We start from the raw sequence: 17673 nt of genomic DNA on the forward strand, positions 1-17673 counted from the left end.
TAATCCTAAAAATTAATGTTCATTATGTGTTCTTTTACCCTAGTTTTTCCAAAAAATTCCTGCTTGCCTCAAGTATGGTCTCTTTGAAATGGGTTCAAAGAGAATTATAGTTTCTGAACTGTAATATAGTTAAAAAACAAACAAACAAACAAACAAACAAAACCAAAAAACTGTTCATTGTCCTGGTACTTGAATGCCAGTTTGGCTGGAATAAGGTCCCTGAGTCAACTTTCTTTCTTGGAGGCTGTTGTTTGAGTTGCTCCATTGAATGTTAGTGTGGAAGAGTCTGAGGCCAATTCTGATGTTTTTGCTTTATTTGGTTACCTAAAATTTGGATCAGATGCTCAAAGATTCTTAACTTTAAAATCTAATAACTATTAGGCTGTTCATTGTCTCCTGTAATTTTTTTCCTAGGACACAAGTCTATATTATTTTATCGGAGCTTGTGTTTATATATTTCTGATCAATTTGTTTGATGTACTTTTTTTGAGGACACCTACTTATATTTGACTCCTTTCTCCTTCCCTAGAACTCATTTTCTCATATCCCTCAGATTCCCTGTTCATTTCCATTTTGCTTTGCTCATTTTTCTCAGTCTTGTCCTTGTTTTGCTTGTGTTCTCAGCAGTGTCACTTTCCTTTGGTTTTACACAGCCTTGGTTTCTGTAACAGATTCATTTTCCTCCTCTACCCCTCTCCTGAGCTGAGCCATGCTTCATCTCCTTCTGCTGCTTCATTGCCTCCTCCTTGAGATCATCTATCTTAAGTGTGAGTTTATTGAGAATATTATTTAATTGGTTTTTGGAATTTACGGCAATAACATTTGGTCACAAGTTTTGGGAACATTTTGTGGGTGAGTTCTTTTTTAATCAGTCATTTGTTCTCCTTGTCCCTTGTATCATTTTCCTATCGAATCCACTTGTATTGATCCTGTACCAATTCTCTAAATTTCTTACTAATCTTTCAGTGACACAAGTTCTAACTGTACCAGTTGTTTGTAGGTCTGTGTGGAAAGAATGGGACAGTGCTGTGGGCTAGTAGGACATCTCCTTGGTTTACAGTAAAATTTGTTAGGACATGGATTTATGTGTACTGGTGAGTTTTTGTTTGTAAACATTTCTGTATTTTAAGTTTACAGAAATACCTGTATGTTTTCTCACTGTAAAAATTTTAATAATACAGGTGAATCTTAAATCCCCTTAATCCCATTCTCCTCCCACTATCAGTTAGGTATATAGTCATTCAAATATTTTACTATTTATTCATATATCTACATAAATATAAATATATTTTTATTTGTCTCCATTTTATGTGTTAGGAATAACATTATGAATACTGTACTACTTTTTTTTTTAAAAAAAAAAGCATGATATGTCTTGGAGATCTATTCATGTGAGTATGTACCATTCTCCTTATTTCTCATTTAAATTGCTGTGTGGCTTATGTAACTACTCCCCTACTGATGGACATTTAGGTTATTTCAAAATTGTCACAGTTAGAAACAATGCTCTATCATGTACAAATATGCACACAAAACCCCTCAACAAAATACCAGCAATCTATCCCAACAGCATAAGAAAAGACTATAGATCAAGTACATTTTATCCCAGGAATTCAAGGTTGGTTTAACATATAAAAATGAATCAATGTAATTTATTCTATAAAGAACAAAACCCACCTAATCACTTCAATGGATGCAGAAAATGCATTTGACAAAATTTAATACTCTTTCATGATAAAAACACTCAACAAACTAGGAATAAAAAGAAACTTCTTCAGCTTGGTAAAAGCACTGACAAAAATCCCACAGCTAACATCAAACAATGATGAAATACTTAATGCTTTCCCCCTAAGATCAGGAAGAAGAAAAGGATGTTCATCCTTGCTACTTCTATTCAACACTGTACTGGAAGTTCTCTATGCCAATTAATCAAGAAAAGTGATTTTTTTTAGGCATCCAAATTGGAAAGAAAGAAGTAAAATTATCTTTATCTGCAGATGTCAAGATCTTATACATAGAAAAATACAAAGAATCCACGAAAATCCATCAGAACAGATTTAGCAAGGTTGCAGGAACAAGGTCAATGTACAAAAATCAGCTGCATTTCTCCACATTAGGGATAAACATTTCCAAATGAAATTAAGAAAACAATTTAACTTAAATAGCATCAAAAAGAATAAACACTTAGGAATAAATTTAATGAAAGACATGCAAGACTTCTATACCAAAGGCTGGAAAAATGCTGAAAGGTATTAAAGAGCTCTAAGCTAATGGAAAGGCATTTCATGTTCATGGATCAGAAGACTTAATATTGGTAAGGTGGGAACACTTCACAGATTGATTTCCAGATTCAACACAATCTTTACCAAAATTCATGCTTTTTTTGGCCAGAAATGACAAGGTGATCCTCAAATTCACATGGAAATACAAGGGACTCAGCATAGCCAAAACAATGTTTAAAAAGAACAATGTTGGAGAACTGACAATTCTAGCTTTCAAAATTTTCTAGCCAGCTACAGTAATCAAGACAATGTGGTACTGGCATAAGGACAGATACTTCTATCATTAAAATATAATTGAGAGTCTAGAAATAAGTCCCTTCTTGATTTTTTAAAACAAAGATGCCAAGAATATTCAATGGAGAAAGAATAATCTTTTCAACAGTGTCAGGTTAACTGCATATCCACATACGAAGGAATAAAAGTAGACTCAACTCAAACTATACAAAAGACTAACCTGGAATAGATCACTGACCTTAATCTAAGAGCTAAAATTATAAAACTCTTAGAAGAAAACAGGAGTAAATTTTTGCCACATTGGAATAGGGAACAGTTTCTTAGATAGCCAAAGCACAAGCAACAAAAGGGAAAAAAATAAAGTGGATCAGGAGTTCCCGTCGTGGTGCAGCAGAAACGAATCCAACTAGGAACCATGAGGTGGTGAGTTCAATCCCTGGCCTCGCTCAGTGGGTTAAGGATCCGGCGTTGCTGTGAGCTGTGGTGTAGGTCGCAGACTCGGCTTAGATCCTGTGTTGCTGTGGCTGTGGTGTAGGCCAGCGGCTACAGCTGCGATTGGACCCCTATCCTGGGTACCTCCATATGCCAGGGGTGCGGCGCTGAAAAGACAAAAAAATAAAATAAAAAATAAAATGGATCATATCAAAATTACACTCTGTGCTTGATGTGACACTATCAAGAAAGAGAAAGGGCTAATTCATTCACTGGGATAAAATATTTCCAAATTATTTTGATTAAAAAAATAGTGTCCAGAGTATATAAACTTGTAACTTAACAATAAAGTGACAATCCAGTTTAAAAATAGGCAAAGGATTTTCATAGATATTTCTCCAAACAAGATACAAGAATGGCCAAGAGACACATGAAAAGATGCTCAACATTACTAGTCATTAGGGAAATGCAAAACGAAACCACAATGTGATACCACTTTATACCCACTAAGATGCCTGTAACAAAAATGATAAACAGTAAGTGCTAGAGTGGATGTGGAGAATTCAGAACCCTCATTTATTGCTAGTAGGAATATAAAATGGTGCAGGAATATTGGAGAAGAGTTTTGTAGTTCCTCAAAACAGTAAAGACAGAATTACCAAAAGACCTACCAATTGTACCCTTATGTATATACCCAAGAATGCAAACATACATCCATGCAAAAACTTATACACAAATGTTTATATCAGCATTATTCATTAGAGCCAAAAAAGCAGAAACAACTCAAATGTCCATCAACTGATGAATGTACTTTTAAAATGTGATATAACTATACAATGGAATATTACTCAGCAAAAAAAGAATAAAAGATTGATAGGGGAGTTTCCATCGTGGCGCAGTGGTTAACGAATCCAACTAGGAACCATGAGGTTGCGGGTTTGATCCCTGCCCTTGCTCAGTGGGTTAATGATCCGGCGTTGCCGTGAGCTGTGGTGTAAGTCGCAGACGCGGCTTGGATCCTGCGTTGCTGTGGCTCTGGTGTAGGCCAGTGGCTACAGCTCTGACTGGACCCCTAGCCTGGGAACCTCCACATGCCGCAGGAGCGGACCAAGAAACGGCAAAAAAAAAAAAAAAAAAAAAAAAAAAGATTGATAGATGTTACAACATGGAAGAACCTTGAAAATGTTATGCTAAGTTAAAGAAGCCAGTCATAAAGGACCTCATATTGCATGTGAGGCCATTTATATGAAGTGTCCAGAACAGACAGATATACGCAGAAAGTAGTTGCCTAGTACTGGGTGATGGGAGGTGGAGAATAACTGCCAATGGGTATGGGGTTTCTATTCAGGATGATTATGGTCATGGCTGCACAACACTGTGCATGGACTAAAACCTCTTGAATTGCACACTTTAAATGGATGAATTTTATGGTATGTGAATTACATCTTTGCAAAGGTGCTAAAAATAATACTTGCAATGAACAGCTTTGCACATGTCTTTTTGTGCACAAATAAAATGTCTTACCAGGCCAGCTATGAGAATTGCTGGGTCAAACACACATGCAATTTAAATGTTAAATGTACAGGTAAATTGTCCTTCATGATGGCTTAACTAATATAGAAGTCAACCAACACTACATGAGAATACATGTTTATTCACATACTTCTAAATTCTTGATATTATCAATCCTCTTGATATTTGCTAATCCAAGAGGTGAAAAAAAATGTTATGTCACAGATATGGTTTGCATTTCCCTTATTATCAATGTGGCTGTGCATCTTAGCACATACCTACTGGTTGTTTGCATTTCCAACTCAGGTAACTGCCTTGTGCATAAATGCTGCTCATTTTTCTACTGGCTTTTTAAAAAAATTAATAAGGAGTCCTGGAAATATATTTTAATATATACTGACATATATTTAATATATTTTGGACTCAAATTCTACTTACTAGACTTGTGCACATTTTTTTCTGTCATTTGTCATTTGTTTACAGTGCCTTTTATTACAGGGTTGTAATTTGATAATCATAGTTTTAATATTTGAGAGCTTCTTTTTGCTTTCTGATTGTTTCTTTTCATGGCATTCTATACCAGTTTTATGGATAAAGTCACTTCTCCAGTCTTTCTAAGAACATTTATAGCTTTTGAACTTCTATTACTGGCGTTATCTTATTTTCTCCATTGGTTTTCAGATTATGTTGGTCTTTCCTATTTATTGCAGACTCTTTTGAGAAGGATGTCACACATGGGTTGTATCTGTATCTGTATAAAAGTGGATAAAGTAGCCCCCTTCATACACGGTTTAGCTTTCTGTGGTTTCAGATATCTGCAGTTAACTACAGTCCAAAAATATTAAATGGAAAATTCCAGAAATAAGCAATTCATAAGTTTAAAACTGCATGTCATTCTGACTAGCATGATGAAATCTCATGTGGCCCCAATCCTTCCTGCCCAGGACGTGAATCACCCCTTTGTCCAGGACATGTTGCCCATCAGTCACCTAGTAGCTGTTTTGGTTATCAGATTGATGGTTGTGGTATCTCAGGGTTTGTATACAAGTGACCCTTGTTTTACTTAATAATGGCCCCAAAGCACCAGGGTAGTGATGCTGGCAATTTGGATGTGCCAAAGAGAAGCTGTAAAGTGCTTAAGAGAAAAGGTGAAAGTTCTCAATGTGAGGAAAGAAAAAAAAAACATGCTGAGATTGCTGTGATTCATGGTAGGAAGGAATCCTCCATCCCTAAAATTGTGAAGAAGGAAAAAAGAAATTAGTGCTAGTTTTGCTTATACCTCAAACTGCAAAAGTTGTGGCCATAGTGCATGAAAATTGTGTAGGTAAGATGGAAAAGGTAGGATTCCTGCTGTGGCACAGTGGGTTAGGAATCCCACTGCATTGGCTTGGGTTGCTTCAGAGGTATGGGTTCGAGCTCCGGCCCAGGACAGTGGGTTAAAGGATCAGGCGATGCTGCAGCTGCAGCTTGGATTCAATCCCTGGCCCAAGAACTTCCATATGCCATGGGTACAGCCATTTAAGAAAGAAAGAAAGGCAGTTCCCATTGTGGCTCAGCAGAAACAAATCTGACTATGACCTATGAGGTTGCGGTTTTGATCCCTGGCCTTTCTCAGTGGGTTAAGGATCCGGCATTGCCATGAGCTGTGGTGTAGGTTGCAGATGTAGCTCGGATCTGGCATTGCTGTAGCTGTGGTGTAGGCCGGCAGCTGTAGCTCTGATTAGACCCCTAGCCTGGGAACTTCCATATGACATGGGTGTGGCCCTAAAAAAAAAAAAGATGGAAAAGGCATGAAATTTGTACAATAAATATTTTTTTCAATTAAAACCATTTTAATCTATTTTAGTTTCAGTACTGCACTGTTTGTTTACACAGGTTCAAGCGTCATAAACTCACTGGAACACAACTATTTGTAAAACATTTGGTCAGACTGAGGAGGCATGGAATGGGCTAAATCATTATCAATAAGATGGGTTGTTGGAACACAGCTCTAGTGAGGCCAGTGTTGTGAGTCTGTTCCCATAAGAGCTCATTAGCTTCACACATAGAAAACCCTAGTCCTCGAGCTGCATACTGGACCGCTGCCCTGAGTCAGCCCTGATGATGCGCATTTGCTATGAGGTATGAAATTTGTACAATAAATTTTTTGAGAAAGACCATATTTATGTAACTTTTACTACAGTATACTGTTATAATTGCTCCATTTTATTATTAGTTATTGTTTATCTCTTACTCTGCCTAATTTATAAACTGTATTACAGGTATGTATTTGTAGGACAAAGCAGAACATACCTAGGGCCCTGTACTATCTATGGTTTTAGACATCTACTTGGGGCATTGGAAGGCATCCCCATGGATAAGGGGGGAAATACTGTGTACAAGTGGGGTTTGCAGACGGTCAGGACTGGCTTTCCTTCAGAGGGCAGGGAGTGTTGCTATGGGTCAGCAACCAAAATATCAGAATGCAGAGAAATTTGCTATAGGTACTGTGTCATGGTGCTGGCCACCAAATATTTCCACCCCTGTCTCTGGATCATGGCAGGAATGCATCTCCCTGCCCTCTTAAAATTGTGTGACTGCATGACTTAATTTGACCCTTAAAATGTGAGCGAAAGTGACATGTCTTTGGAAGCTTTACAAGCATCAGGACTGATTGGCCATGATCCCTTTTTCCTGTCAAGGTGACTATGGCACTGTGTGAACAAGGAAACCTCTGTCGCCCTAGGTCCATAAGTGGTTACAATGTGCAGAGCCTTCTGCACATTGTAACCCTAACCCTAACCCTAACCCTAACCCATGTTGGCTGCAGCATGAGCAAGATATAAACTTTTGTGGGAGTTTCCATTGTGGCTCAGTGGCTTAAGAACCTGACAGTGTCTGTGGGGGTGCAAGTTTGATCTGTGGTCTTGCTCAGTGGGTTAAGGATCTGGTGTTGTTGCAAGCTGCAGCAGATGTGGCTCAGATTCCACATTACTGTGGCCGTGGCATAGGTTGGCAGCTGAAGCTCTGATTTGATCCCCAGCCCAGGAACTTCCATGTGCTACAGGTGTGGTCATAAAAAGAAGAAGAAAAAAAAAAATCTTCTGTGTTAAGCCACTGACTAGGGTCGGGGGGGAGGGAGCATTTGTACTGTGTTTTGTTTGCTTGTTTGTTTACTGCAGCAAAACAAACTCTGTTTACTCTGATTCAGACATGTATGGATATGCACTTGAAATGTCCTTTTTCTCCCCAGAAATTACCAGTTCTTGTTCATTCTTTTTTTTATTTCCTGTCTTTTTAGGGCCACACTGTGGCATATGCAGGTTCCCAGGCTAGGGGTCAAATAGGAACTGTAGCTGCTGGCCTACGCCACAGGCACAGCAATGCCAGATCTGAGCCGAGTCTGCAACCTACACCACAGCTCTAGAAAGACAAAAAAAAAAAAAAAGGAAGGTGTTCAAAAAAGAAAAAAAGATATTTGAGGATCACAGCACCAGATTTTTTTTTTTTTTTTTTTTTGGTCTTTTTAGGGCCTCACCTGCGGCATATGGAAGTTACCCAGCTAATGGTTGATTGGGGTTGAATCTAAGTCACAGCCACAGTAATGCCATATCTGAGCCACAACTGTGACCCACACCACAGCTCACGGCAATGCTGGAGCTTTAACTCACTGAGGGAGGCCAGGGATCGAACCCAATGTCCTCATGGTTACTAGTTGGATTCATTACTGCTGAGGCACGATGGGAACTCCTGGATTTTTTTTTTTTAACCACAAATTTCTCTTAGAGAATCCATTCCTTCTGGGGGAGTTTGAAGAATTACTGACCTCCAGGCATGCAAGATAGTGAAGTGCCAAAAATGAAGACATAATAAAAACAAACAACAAATGAAGACAAAATCCTTCAGGGTCAATCGTGATTCAACCCTTTTTTGGAGGAATCACCATTTAAACCACAAAATTGACCTGGGAACAGGTTTGCTTGAGGACCTAATTATTTTCTGAAAGCTGCTGCTATCACTTTATGGACTTTTCCTATTTTGTGGCTGACTAACCTTGGTTTTAGCATCACCAGGCTGCAGAATCTAAGGCAATGGAACTATTCACTGAGGTCCACATTAGTTAATTTTCCACATTCCACAGCAAGGGGCATTTGCAATGGTCACCATGCCTATTTTTAAGCTTAAATTTGGCACAAGAGGCAACACTTAAAAGGCACTGTTTCCTCTCCTTTCTTTTGTATCTTCAAGGGCAGAGGCTGATGAGCAGTAAAGAGTTCAGGGTAAATGCACAGTTCAGGTGAGATGCATCCTCAAATGGTCCCTAAATAGCAGGGCAGGGGGGGCGGTTACTCTCGTGCAGGCACTCTGCTGACCTTTCTAAGATGAGCTTCTCTGCTCAAGATATGGAGGAAATTAATAATGAAAGAGAAAATCCCTGAAATGAAAGGTAGGGCTTCTGTCCACAAACCAAGGAGACCACCTCTAACTCGCTGTCCTCTTTCTGATGATCCCTACTCCACCCAGAGCTCAAAGCCCACTCGGCAGTTGGGGTGACGAGTGACAAGCAAGGGAAAGAGTCCCATCACCAAGTACTTGTCATCCCTCATACCAGACATCCCCCTCTTCAGATGCCAGATGTCACCACCTTGACTTGGCATGAAATACAATTACAGGGGGGATTGACTCTAAGAATTCACAAGCCAGAGTCACACCTTAGGTAAGATAGCAGGACGTTATCTTTAGAATGACTTTCCATTTTAGTCTCTGCCATCAAGTGGGAGAAATCTGGTTAGAGGGACACAATTTGGTTTCATGAGGAAGCCATGGATAAAATTCACCGTTGCCATTATTCTAGAAGAACAGATAATTTTTGCCATAAGGACAAGAAGTCAGAAGGAACTTCTGAGTGATGTTGACCTTAAACCTACCTCAAATCTTCTGAATAATCAATATCGCTGGGCTATATGCATATTTCCCCGCAAAATATTTTTGTCTGAATTTCCCAAGTACACTTGCTTTTAGATGATTTGGCTCTACTTTTTCCTTGTGTTTTCAACTTTCCTTGGAAGACCATTGAGCTGATAAGGTACCATGATGTAATGGAGGTAAAACCCTGGTTATGTGGGCTGGAACACTTTCACTAAGTGGTATCAACTATTTATCAAAAAAAAAAAAAAAAAGAGAAGAAAAAAAAGGAAAAAAAATCAAAGTTCTTTTTTTTTTGGTAATCTTTAAAAATGCTTGGGGTGTCTTGTGTAAGCTTATGATTTTCTCTTTTTACAAAAGTTGTTTATGAGAATATTACTGTCTTTATATTTATCTCTAGAGGTCATTCTGGTCCAATTGAAAATGATTTGGGAAGCCCAGGAGACTAGTTCAGCTCTCAGAATGTGAGGTCAGTGCACATGGACCAAAACAAGGCCAGGGCCTTTATCTCCAACACGGACATCAGGAGGGTCTTAGCAAGTACGCTCTGCCCTTTGGGAAATCCAACCCTGTAATATGGAAACTTCCTATGGAAGAAAGTGCCATCTGTGGCTAAATGCTATGGCATGTCTTAGCATTTTCCGCCAAAATTAAGGGAGGCTGAGAAGAGTAAGCCCCATTCCTGGCACACTAATAGGTGTTTCTGTCTTGCCTCTAATCCCATGGCTCTATCTTTTATAGCTTTAAAACTGGGTTTATTCTATAGTTTTGCTCTTTGGTAATCGTTCTTAAACATCCATTATACATAAGCAATAAATGGCCTCAGTGTTCATCCACAGCTTCATGCATGACTCATTTCCACTGACTCTATTCAGCAAACATTCAGACACATAAGCAAGGTAAGAGCCCCACACCAGGCATGTCACCGCTAGCTCTGCATGGAAGAGCCAGACATCTTACATGAGAAACACTTGGGAACGGCCTTTGCCATCACACACGTGGACACCTTCGTACAAAGATCATTCTTGACTGAGAAAAAGAAATACATTGTAATTGGTGTACATTCACATTGCAGGAACGGTGCTGTCCCAGTGCAGGGACAATTGCATGTCACCATCACACCGTGGTAAATCTCCCCATGGAACCTTCACACCCAACACCTGGAGACTGGTGCCCAGAACCTGGCACATGGCAGAGGTTCTAAAGGTAATTATTGAATAAATGTGTGCCATGTGGGTCTATCCACATTTCAAATGGATAGATCACATCACCCTCCCTTTGAAGAATGGGTTGTTTGAGAGGGTTCTCTTGGAGAACAAAGTGCAAAGGGATTCAGACCCATGGGGCATCATGACGGGTTCTTGGTGCGGACGTCAGTCCAGGTGTGTCCTGGAGTGGGTGTCCATGGTCACCAGTCACCTTTCCAGTGCTGAGGAGCAACATGCAATAAATAATGTGAAAATGACAATTTAATGAATGAAACAAAAGCATCAAGAAACAAGAATTTGAAATGACCCAATTAAACAAAACAAAACAACAACTCAGTTGTTTCAAGTCAACCCAGAGGCTTGGGCATTTGGAAGCCTATCCCTCAGAAAAGTAACATGAGAGCCAATTCCAGTCGATTCCTCCTAGATATGAGTAGACAAGGACCACATCTTTTCAAAGCTGGGAGGCAACGGGCCACAGGGCAATAAATGACCTACATTCAGGGTGCTGCACTGGGACCTCCCCAGGATACCAAGGGGGACTGGTTGTCATGTGGATGGAAGTCCCCTGGGTCTGCTCTGAACTCTCAGCTCGAGTAGTTGTGTAGCAGACCCAGAAGAGTTCAGGTCAGCATTAGCACTTCATTTAACTGGGCAAAAGCCCTGCATTTGATTCTGTCACCTCTCTGGTGTGGCACTGTCTTTGCTAGTCACCTTCAGAGTGTTAAGGCACCTTCCTTGGTCCAGTCCTTCGAGCTGCATGGAGATGAAAGTTACCTTCCTATCCAAACTGATCAGATTCTGCAGCCATCCAGCCATGACTGGAGTCACCTAGATGTTACATGACCCAGGGCTCTCTATCATTTCTGAGTTGGGTTTTTCCTTCAGCCTGGAAAGCCCCTCCCCCACCTCCACTGTGGGTTAATTGCTCCTTGTCCTTTAAGGCTAGGGACCATCATCATTTGCCCACAGGCCTGGGCAAGAAGTCCCAGCAGAATGTAGGGCCCCACAGTATCCCTGCTAAGCTGCCCTCCACCTCACACATGGACTCAAGCGGTTTCCCAGAAGGTCCCCTCTGTCAACTGTGACTGATTCGGGGCCAGTTAACGTTTATTTCTGCACACCTTGTGCTGAACGAGTGTTTACTGGGAGGAGGGACTCAGGGATGATTATGAGCAGGGTCTCTGCATACGTGTGTTCCAGAACGCCAGCCTTGGATGACAGGGTCGGGTTTGATGAAACTATATCAGGTAGTGATTCATTCATGTGGTCACCCCTGGGTGTCATCTACACCGTGATTTGCATATCTTCAAGAAACAGAATCCATGCTGACATGAGCTTATGCTCACAGACCCCAACCACAGCATTTGGGAAAAAACAAAACAAAACAAAAAAACAAACAACAACAAAAAAAAACAGCTTTGGCCTTCAAAATAAGGTGTGACATTTGGCAACGGCTCAGAAGGACAGAACTTTCACAGGTGGGTGAAGCTAACTGTGCTTTACTTTCTCTGAAAGTTTGATAAGGCTTCAGGAACACTAAGCCACATGTCAGGGTGGGGACCACTGCCCCCTGGAGGCTTTCAGTGGCCACCTGCCATTCCACAGGGGACCAGCTGCCACAGCTCTGGCGGCCTGATCTCCTCAGGAGGAAGGCTGTACATCTGCGCCCGTCTCCTCCTGAGTATGGTTGGAGCCAGCCACAGGCTGGGATGGAGAGTAGAGAGAGCAGAGAAAAAGGAATGGATCTGCGCATGATCAAAGGCCAACCAACGAATTAGACTCTGGGGGAAAAAAAGAATGCTTTTGCCCTGACTGGGGCTCTTTCCAAGTTGGCTGCTACACTGTCTACAGTAGAAGTTTTAAAGGTGTCTAATGGAAGCTTCCATAGTGTTCCACAGAATTGCTTGTGGGCAGAGGTGGGCTTTGCTCCACCTGCCTTCCACTGTTCAGTTTTTTGGAGCTCAGCACAACACTCAAATTAAATAAGGGGTTTTAATGCTGCCTTAAAAAAAAAATCAAAAAAAAAAAAAAAAAAAAAAAAAAAAAAAGGAGTTCCTGCCGTGGCTCAGTGGTTAATGAATCTGACTAGCCACCATGAGATTTGAGTTCGATCCCTGGCCTCGCTCAGCAGGTTAAGGATCCAGTGTTGCCGCGAGCTGTGGTGTAGGTTGCAGATGTGGCTCGGATCCTGAGTTGCTGTGACTGTAGTGTAGGCCGGCAGCTGTAGTTCTGATTAGACCCCTAGCCTGGGAACCTCCATATGCTGTGGGTGCAGCCCTAAAAAGACAAAAAAAAAAAAAAAATCAACAGTAAACCCCATCAGCTGCAGAAGTCTCATTCCGAACTGCCTTTGCTGCACAGTTGTAACAGGCAAGGTCAAAGTCTCAGGGTAAACTAGAGCTGGGGTACAAAGAGGGAAAGTGACATCAGACAAAACAAAGAGCAGATGTGACTGAAGGTGCAGAGCAGTGCTGTCTGGGAGAACTTTGTGCAAGATGGAAGTGATCGCTCTGCTCTGTCCAATGCCGGAGCCCCAGTCAAACATGGACTGGGCACCCTGAAATGTGGCTGCTGAGACTGAGGGCTGAGTTTTCAAGTTTGTTTAATTTTAATTCATTCTAATTGAAATCAGAATAGACCCGAGGGGCCCGTGGCTACTGTGCTGGACAGCGCAGCTTCCCAGGGGACTGGCTCTCCACACCGGCTTGCTCCAGCATCAGCTTATTCCCTTCCCATTAGGACCGTGTGCAGCCACAGATTCCCACATAAACTTCCTGTTCCACAGCCTGGGCACCTGCCCTTCTCAGAAATCAGCCCTTACAGGGCCTGCAGTGTGATGTTTCAATGTCATTTCCCTCTTGCATTTGCCTATGGATTAGCTTTCATGGGATCCTGCAAAATGTCTATGCAGCAGGCTACCCTTCTCGCCAGGTGCCTAGAAGGAACTTTCTGTCTAGACTAGGTCTTCTATCCAAACAGAGAAAGGGGGCAGTTCCTACTGTGGCTCAGTAGTAAAGAGCCCGCCTAGCATCCATAAGGACATGGGTTCCATCCTTGGCCTTGCTCAGTGGGTTTGGGATCCCGAATTACCATGAGCTGTGGTGTAGTCTGGCAGCTACAGCTCTGATTCAACCCTTAGCCTGGGCACTTCCATATGCCTCAGGTGGGGCCCTAAAAAAAGAGAGAAAGGCAGACATGCACAGACCTCTTCTCTCTCTCTTACCCAGGAACTGCTCTGTGAAACAGGGAGGAATAAGCGTGATTCCATCCTTCTGCTGGGTAGAACGGGACTGAAAAGCTTCTAAGCAAAGCAACTGTGGAAATCAGAACTGAAGCCTTTCAGCTTAGCTCTGCTCAACAAGTTAATCTTGGTTGACATCAGTCTTGGTGACAGTGGGTGAAGGGACACTCACTAAGGCTGGAGAAGGCCGCCCTGTAGGTGGGGACTCTTGAGTCCTACACCCAGAGTGACCCAGCCTTTTGTTTGTTTAATAGAAAATCGGCTGTGATGGCATCATCAGGTCTGCAGCCAAAGAAGAACTTCCTGGTGACGCACCTCCTCATGCTCCCCTCATTAAATATCAAGCAGGGACTTCCCTGGACAGCGTAAGCTGGTGGCAGCCAGGACGGGAGATGGGAAATGGTCTCCCACCTCCAGGCAAAGCAGCCCAGGACCATGAAGATGGCTCCTGCAGAAAGACCATGAGGCCCATCAACTCGACCCTGCGGGGGCTCTCAGCCCAGAGTTGGGGGAGGTCTACACCTGGGACATGGGGAGACTCAAGTGCTCAGCAGTCACAATGGTAGGGACCTCGCAGACTCCCTGGAATGAAAGGCTTCATGCACGTTTAGGACTGTGTGTAAAAGCTATCCCCACTTTTACTGACAGAAAACTCAGAAACAGAGAAAACCTCTTCCATCCACCAGTAACAGTGAGGTGGCAGTGTCTTCACTACCGTTCCTGCATAGGACAGAGGTGTGCAGGCATGCAGCTGGGGAGTGTTGGGGAGGGGGCAGTCACTGTGTGATCACTGACCTTGGGACTGAACCCAGAGTGCCACAGGCAAACTGTTCATGTCAAGAACCTAGGACATCATCCTAGCAAAAATGCCTTTCTCTGCCTTTCAGAAATTGTAAAACTGAAGTGCCAGGTGCCGTAGCCCTTAAATATGAGATACAAGGAAGGCAGGTGATTGTTGGCTTTGGGGCAACATAATAGACAATAAAATTGGCTTTGGGGCGATGAAATGGACAACATTGTAGGTTGCCTGGTACCTGCAGCAACCCCTTGGGCCTCCCACCCACAGGTTCCCAGCAGTGGGCCAAGGTCACCTTTCCTCAGGCCCTGCACTCACCTGTGCCCCGAGAGTGGCTGAAGTCACCTTTCACCACACGGCAGGTCTTGCCGTCCCCACTGCAGACTCCACACCGGTCTTCTTTGGCTGCAGACCCGATGATGCCATCACAGCCGATTTTCTATTAAACAAGCAAAAGGCTGGGTTACTCTGGGTGTTAGGACTCAAGAGTCTCCACCTACAGGGCAGCCTTCTCCATGAGACACTGCAGAGATGGTGCCTGGGGGCCCATGAGACCTTCAGAGGACCCAGCGTATTTTACTTTAAAATCAGGAAAGAGTAGGAGTTCCCTTGTGGCTCAGTGGGTTAGGAACCCAACTAGTATCCATGAGGGTGTGGGTTCGATCCCTGCACTCGCTCAGTGGGTTAAAATTCTGGCATTGCTGTGAGCTATGGTGTAGGTTGCAGCTGCAGCTCGGATCCTGTGTTGCTGTGGCTGTGGTGTAGGCTGGCAGCTGCAGCTCTGATTAGACCCCTAGCCTGGGAACTTCTGTATGCTGCAGGTGCACAAGACAAAAATAAAATAAAATATAAAATCAGGACAGAAAAAGAATAAAATCCAGCTGGTATTGCTTTTATTTTTATGCCCATGCAGTCATCAAGTACATGTTTTAATATTTGTTGGAAGATGGGCCCATGAAAGCCCACGCGTACCCATGGAACTCACACTGAGGCCTGAGCCTGACCCATCTAAGCGCCACTTGAAGCTGGGCAGAGGGGAGGGAGTGAGGCTGGCCCCACACCTCCGGGTACAGCCACAGTTTCACGTTCCCCTCAGAGCTCTCTGGGTCCTTGGTTCTATCGAGGTTGCAATAGCCAACAGTCTCAGAAGATACAGCACTGAAAAGACCCCACTGACTTTTTTGCTAAGGTTGGGAAGCCCGGCACACACTCAGGCACGGCTGGCAACGAGCTGCTATTTCTCAGTTAGAAAGAGCTAGCCCCAGGAGAAACCCTGCTGCTCAAATTTTTCCAACAAGGCATGTGTGAGGGCAGGAGGGGCCTGGCTCCAGGCAACACAGGCTACATCAGTTCGTAAAAAGTGGGAAAAGGTTGTGAGACTTTTATGGTCTGCAAAAAGCACATACCGAAGTTTATGTCTTGGTAAACACTGGTGTGTTTTAATTATTTGCTAGTTAAACTGCTAAAGCGCCTCTCCATATTTCTCCCCCCAGAGGGAGTAACGGCAGAACAAGGACTGGGTTTTCCCTACTGCCCTGGACCCTGTGTTCAGGACAGGTGCTTCAGGCTAGGAAGGTTTCGAGACAGATAATCCAGGCCAAGGACACTGTGCTCTTTCTGGTGATGCCTGGCTGGCGGCTAGCAAGGCACCTCCCTCCTTACCCCTCACTTCCACGGAGGCAGGTACAGAGCGTTCGAAGGCAAGTGCTTAGCCCCCCAAACCCCCCTCGCTCACCCGTGTAACCAGAACCCTCTGCTTCCAAAGCAGCAGGGCTATAGCATAAACATGCACTCTCTCCTCACCAGGAGGGCTGTGAAAATAGATGCTGGATCCAACCTCAGAGTTTCTGATACAGCAGGGCTGGGTGGGCCTCAGAACCTGCATTTCTATGAAGTACCTGCTGTGGCTGTTGCCTGAGACCACATTTGGAGAGCCTGGCACCACAGCACGTCATGTGAAGAGCCAACGCGGGGAGTTCCCACTGTGGCTCAGCAGTAATGAACCTGACTAGTACCCACGAGGATGCAGATTTGATCCCTGGCCTTGCTCAGTGGGTTAAGGATCTGGGTTGCTGTGAGCTGTGGTGTAGGTGGCAGATACAGCTCGGATCTGGTATTACTGTGGTTGTGGTATAGGCGGGCGGCTATAGCTCTTATTTGAGCCCTAGCCTGGGAACTTCCATATGCCAAGGGTGCTGCCCTAAAAAGAATAAAACAAAAACAAAAACCAATGTGTGTTCACATTCAACCATCCTGAAATCTCACCCTTGGACCCTTTTCTTTGGGAAAGAATTAATGAGAAATTAGCTACTGTATGAGGATTTTCCTGGTGAGCTCAGTGGGTTAAGGATCGGGCATCATTACTGCTGTGGCATGGGTTCAATCCCTAGCCTGAGAACTTCCACATGCTGTGAGCTCGGCCCCCCAAAATAATTACTCTTGTATGTCCAGAAATGATAGTGGAACTGAATGTATTTCAGTAAAGATGTGGAGATATGCTAAGTGCAGAGCAAATTCAGTCCCTAAATGGCCATTATGAAAACTAAAAAAGGGCAGCATTTTGGAAAAAAGAAGCTTACACATGTTCAAGGTTAGTATAAGAACGAAGGGCAAGATCGGGGGATCCAGTGGCCAGAACCAGGCCAGGAACTATGGGGAGAGTGGATGTGAGACTGAGAGACACCCAGGGGGTGACTGGCACTGACAGTGACACCCTGCCAGGGCATACCACCCAGTGTGGCCGGGAGGCAGGTGGGCTGCCTCAGGGTACCTTGAACTTGGATCATGTTGCAGGAGCTGCCTAGATTCACAATCTGGACTTCTGGCTGATTGCTGTGAAGATGCTTGATGTAAAATTAGAGGGGCTAAGAATACAAGGCCACTGAGATGGGTAACTGAGCTCAACCAGCACCTGCAGCAAATGCCCTGGGGCCAGAGCAGCAGAGCCACGTGTGTACCACCTGTCTTTCATGTCCCAAAGCCCACTGTTCCAGTCCCAGTCTGCCAACACCCAGAGAGCCAGCCCCTGCACCCACCTCTCTCATGACATCCTGACCTGCC

General features: G+C 43.5%; 1 protein-coding gene across 4 annotated transcripts in view; it reads right to left on the bottom strand.

Annotated features, from left to right (window-relative positions):
• ADAMTS17 (ADAM metallopeptidase with thrombospondin type 1 motif 17) overlaps window positions 1-17673 on the bottom strand; it is a 395981-nt gene that overhangs the window by 86035 nt on the left and 292273 nt on the right. For 2 of the 4 annotated variants that reach the window (XM_013993230.2, XM_021098449.1), the window contains exons 15-16: window positions 14932-15052; window positions 10326-10394 (exon numbers count right to left, since the gene is read on the bottom strand). In XM_013993230.2, coding sequence (XP_013848684.2) covers window positions 10326-10394; window positions 14932-15052 — 190 coding nt within the window. The remainder of the gene's footprint in view (window positions 1-10325; window positions 10395-14931; window positions 15053-17673) is intronic. The other 2 variants (XM_005659785.3, XM_021098456.1) reach the window with 1 other exon arrangement.

The sequence above is a fragment of the Sus scrofa genome, chromosome 1 (genome assembly GCF_000003025.6).
Source record: "Sus scrofa isolate TJ Tabasco breed Duroc chromosome 1, Sscrofa11.1, whole genome shotgun sequence".
NCBI classification, from domain to species: Eukaryota; Metazoa; Chordata; class Mammalia; order Artiodactyla; family Suidae; genus Sus; species Sus scrofa.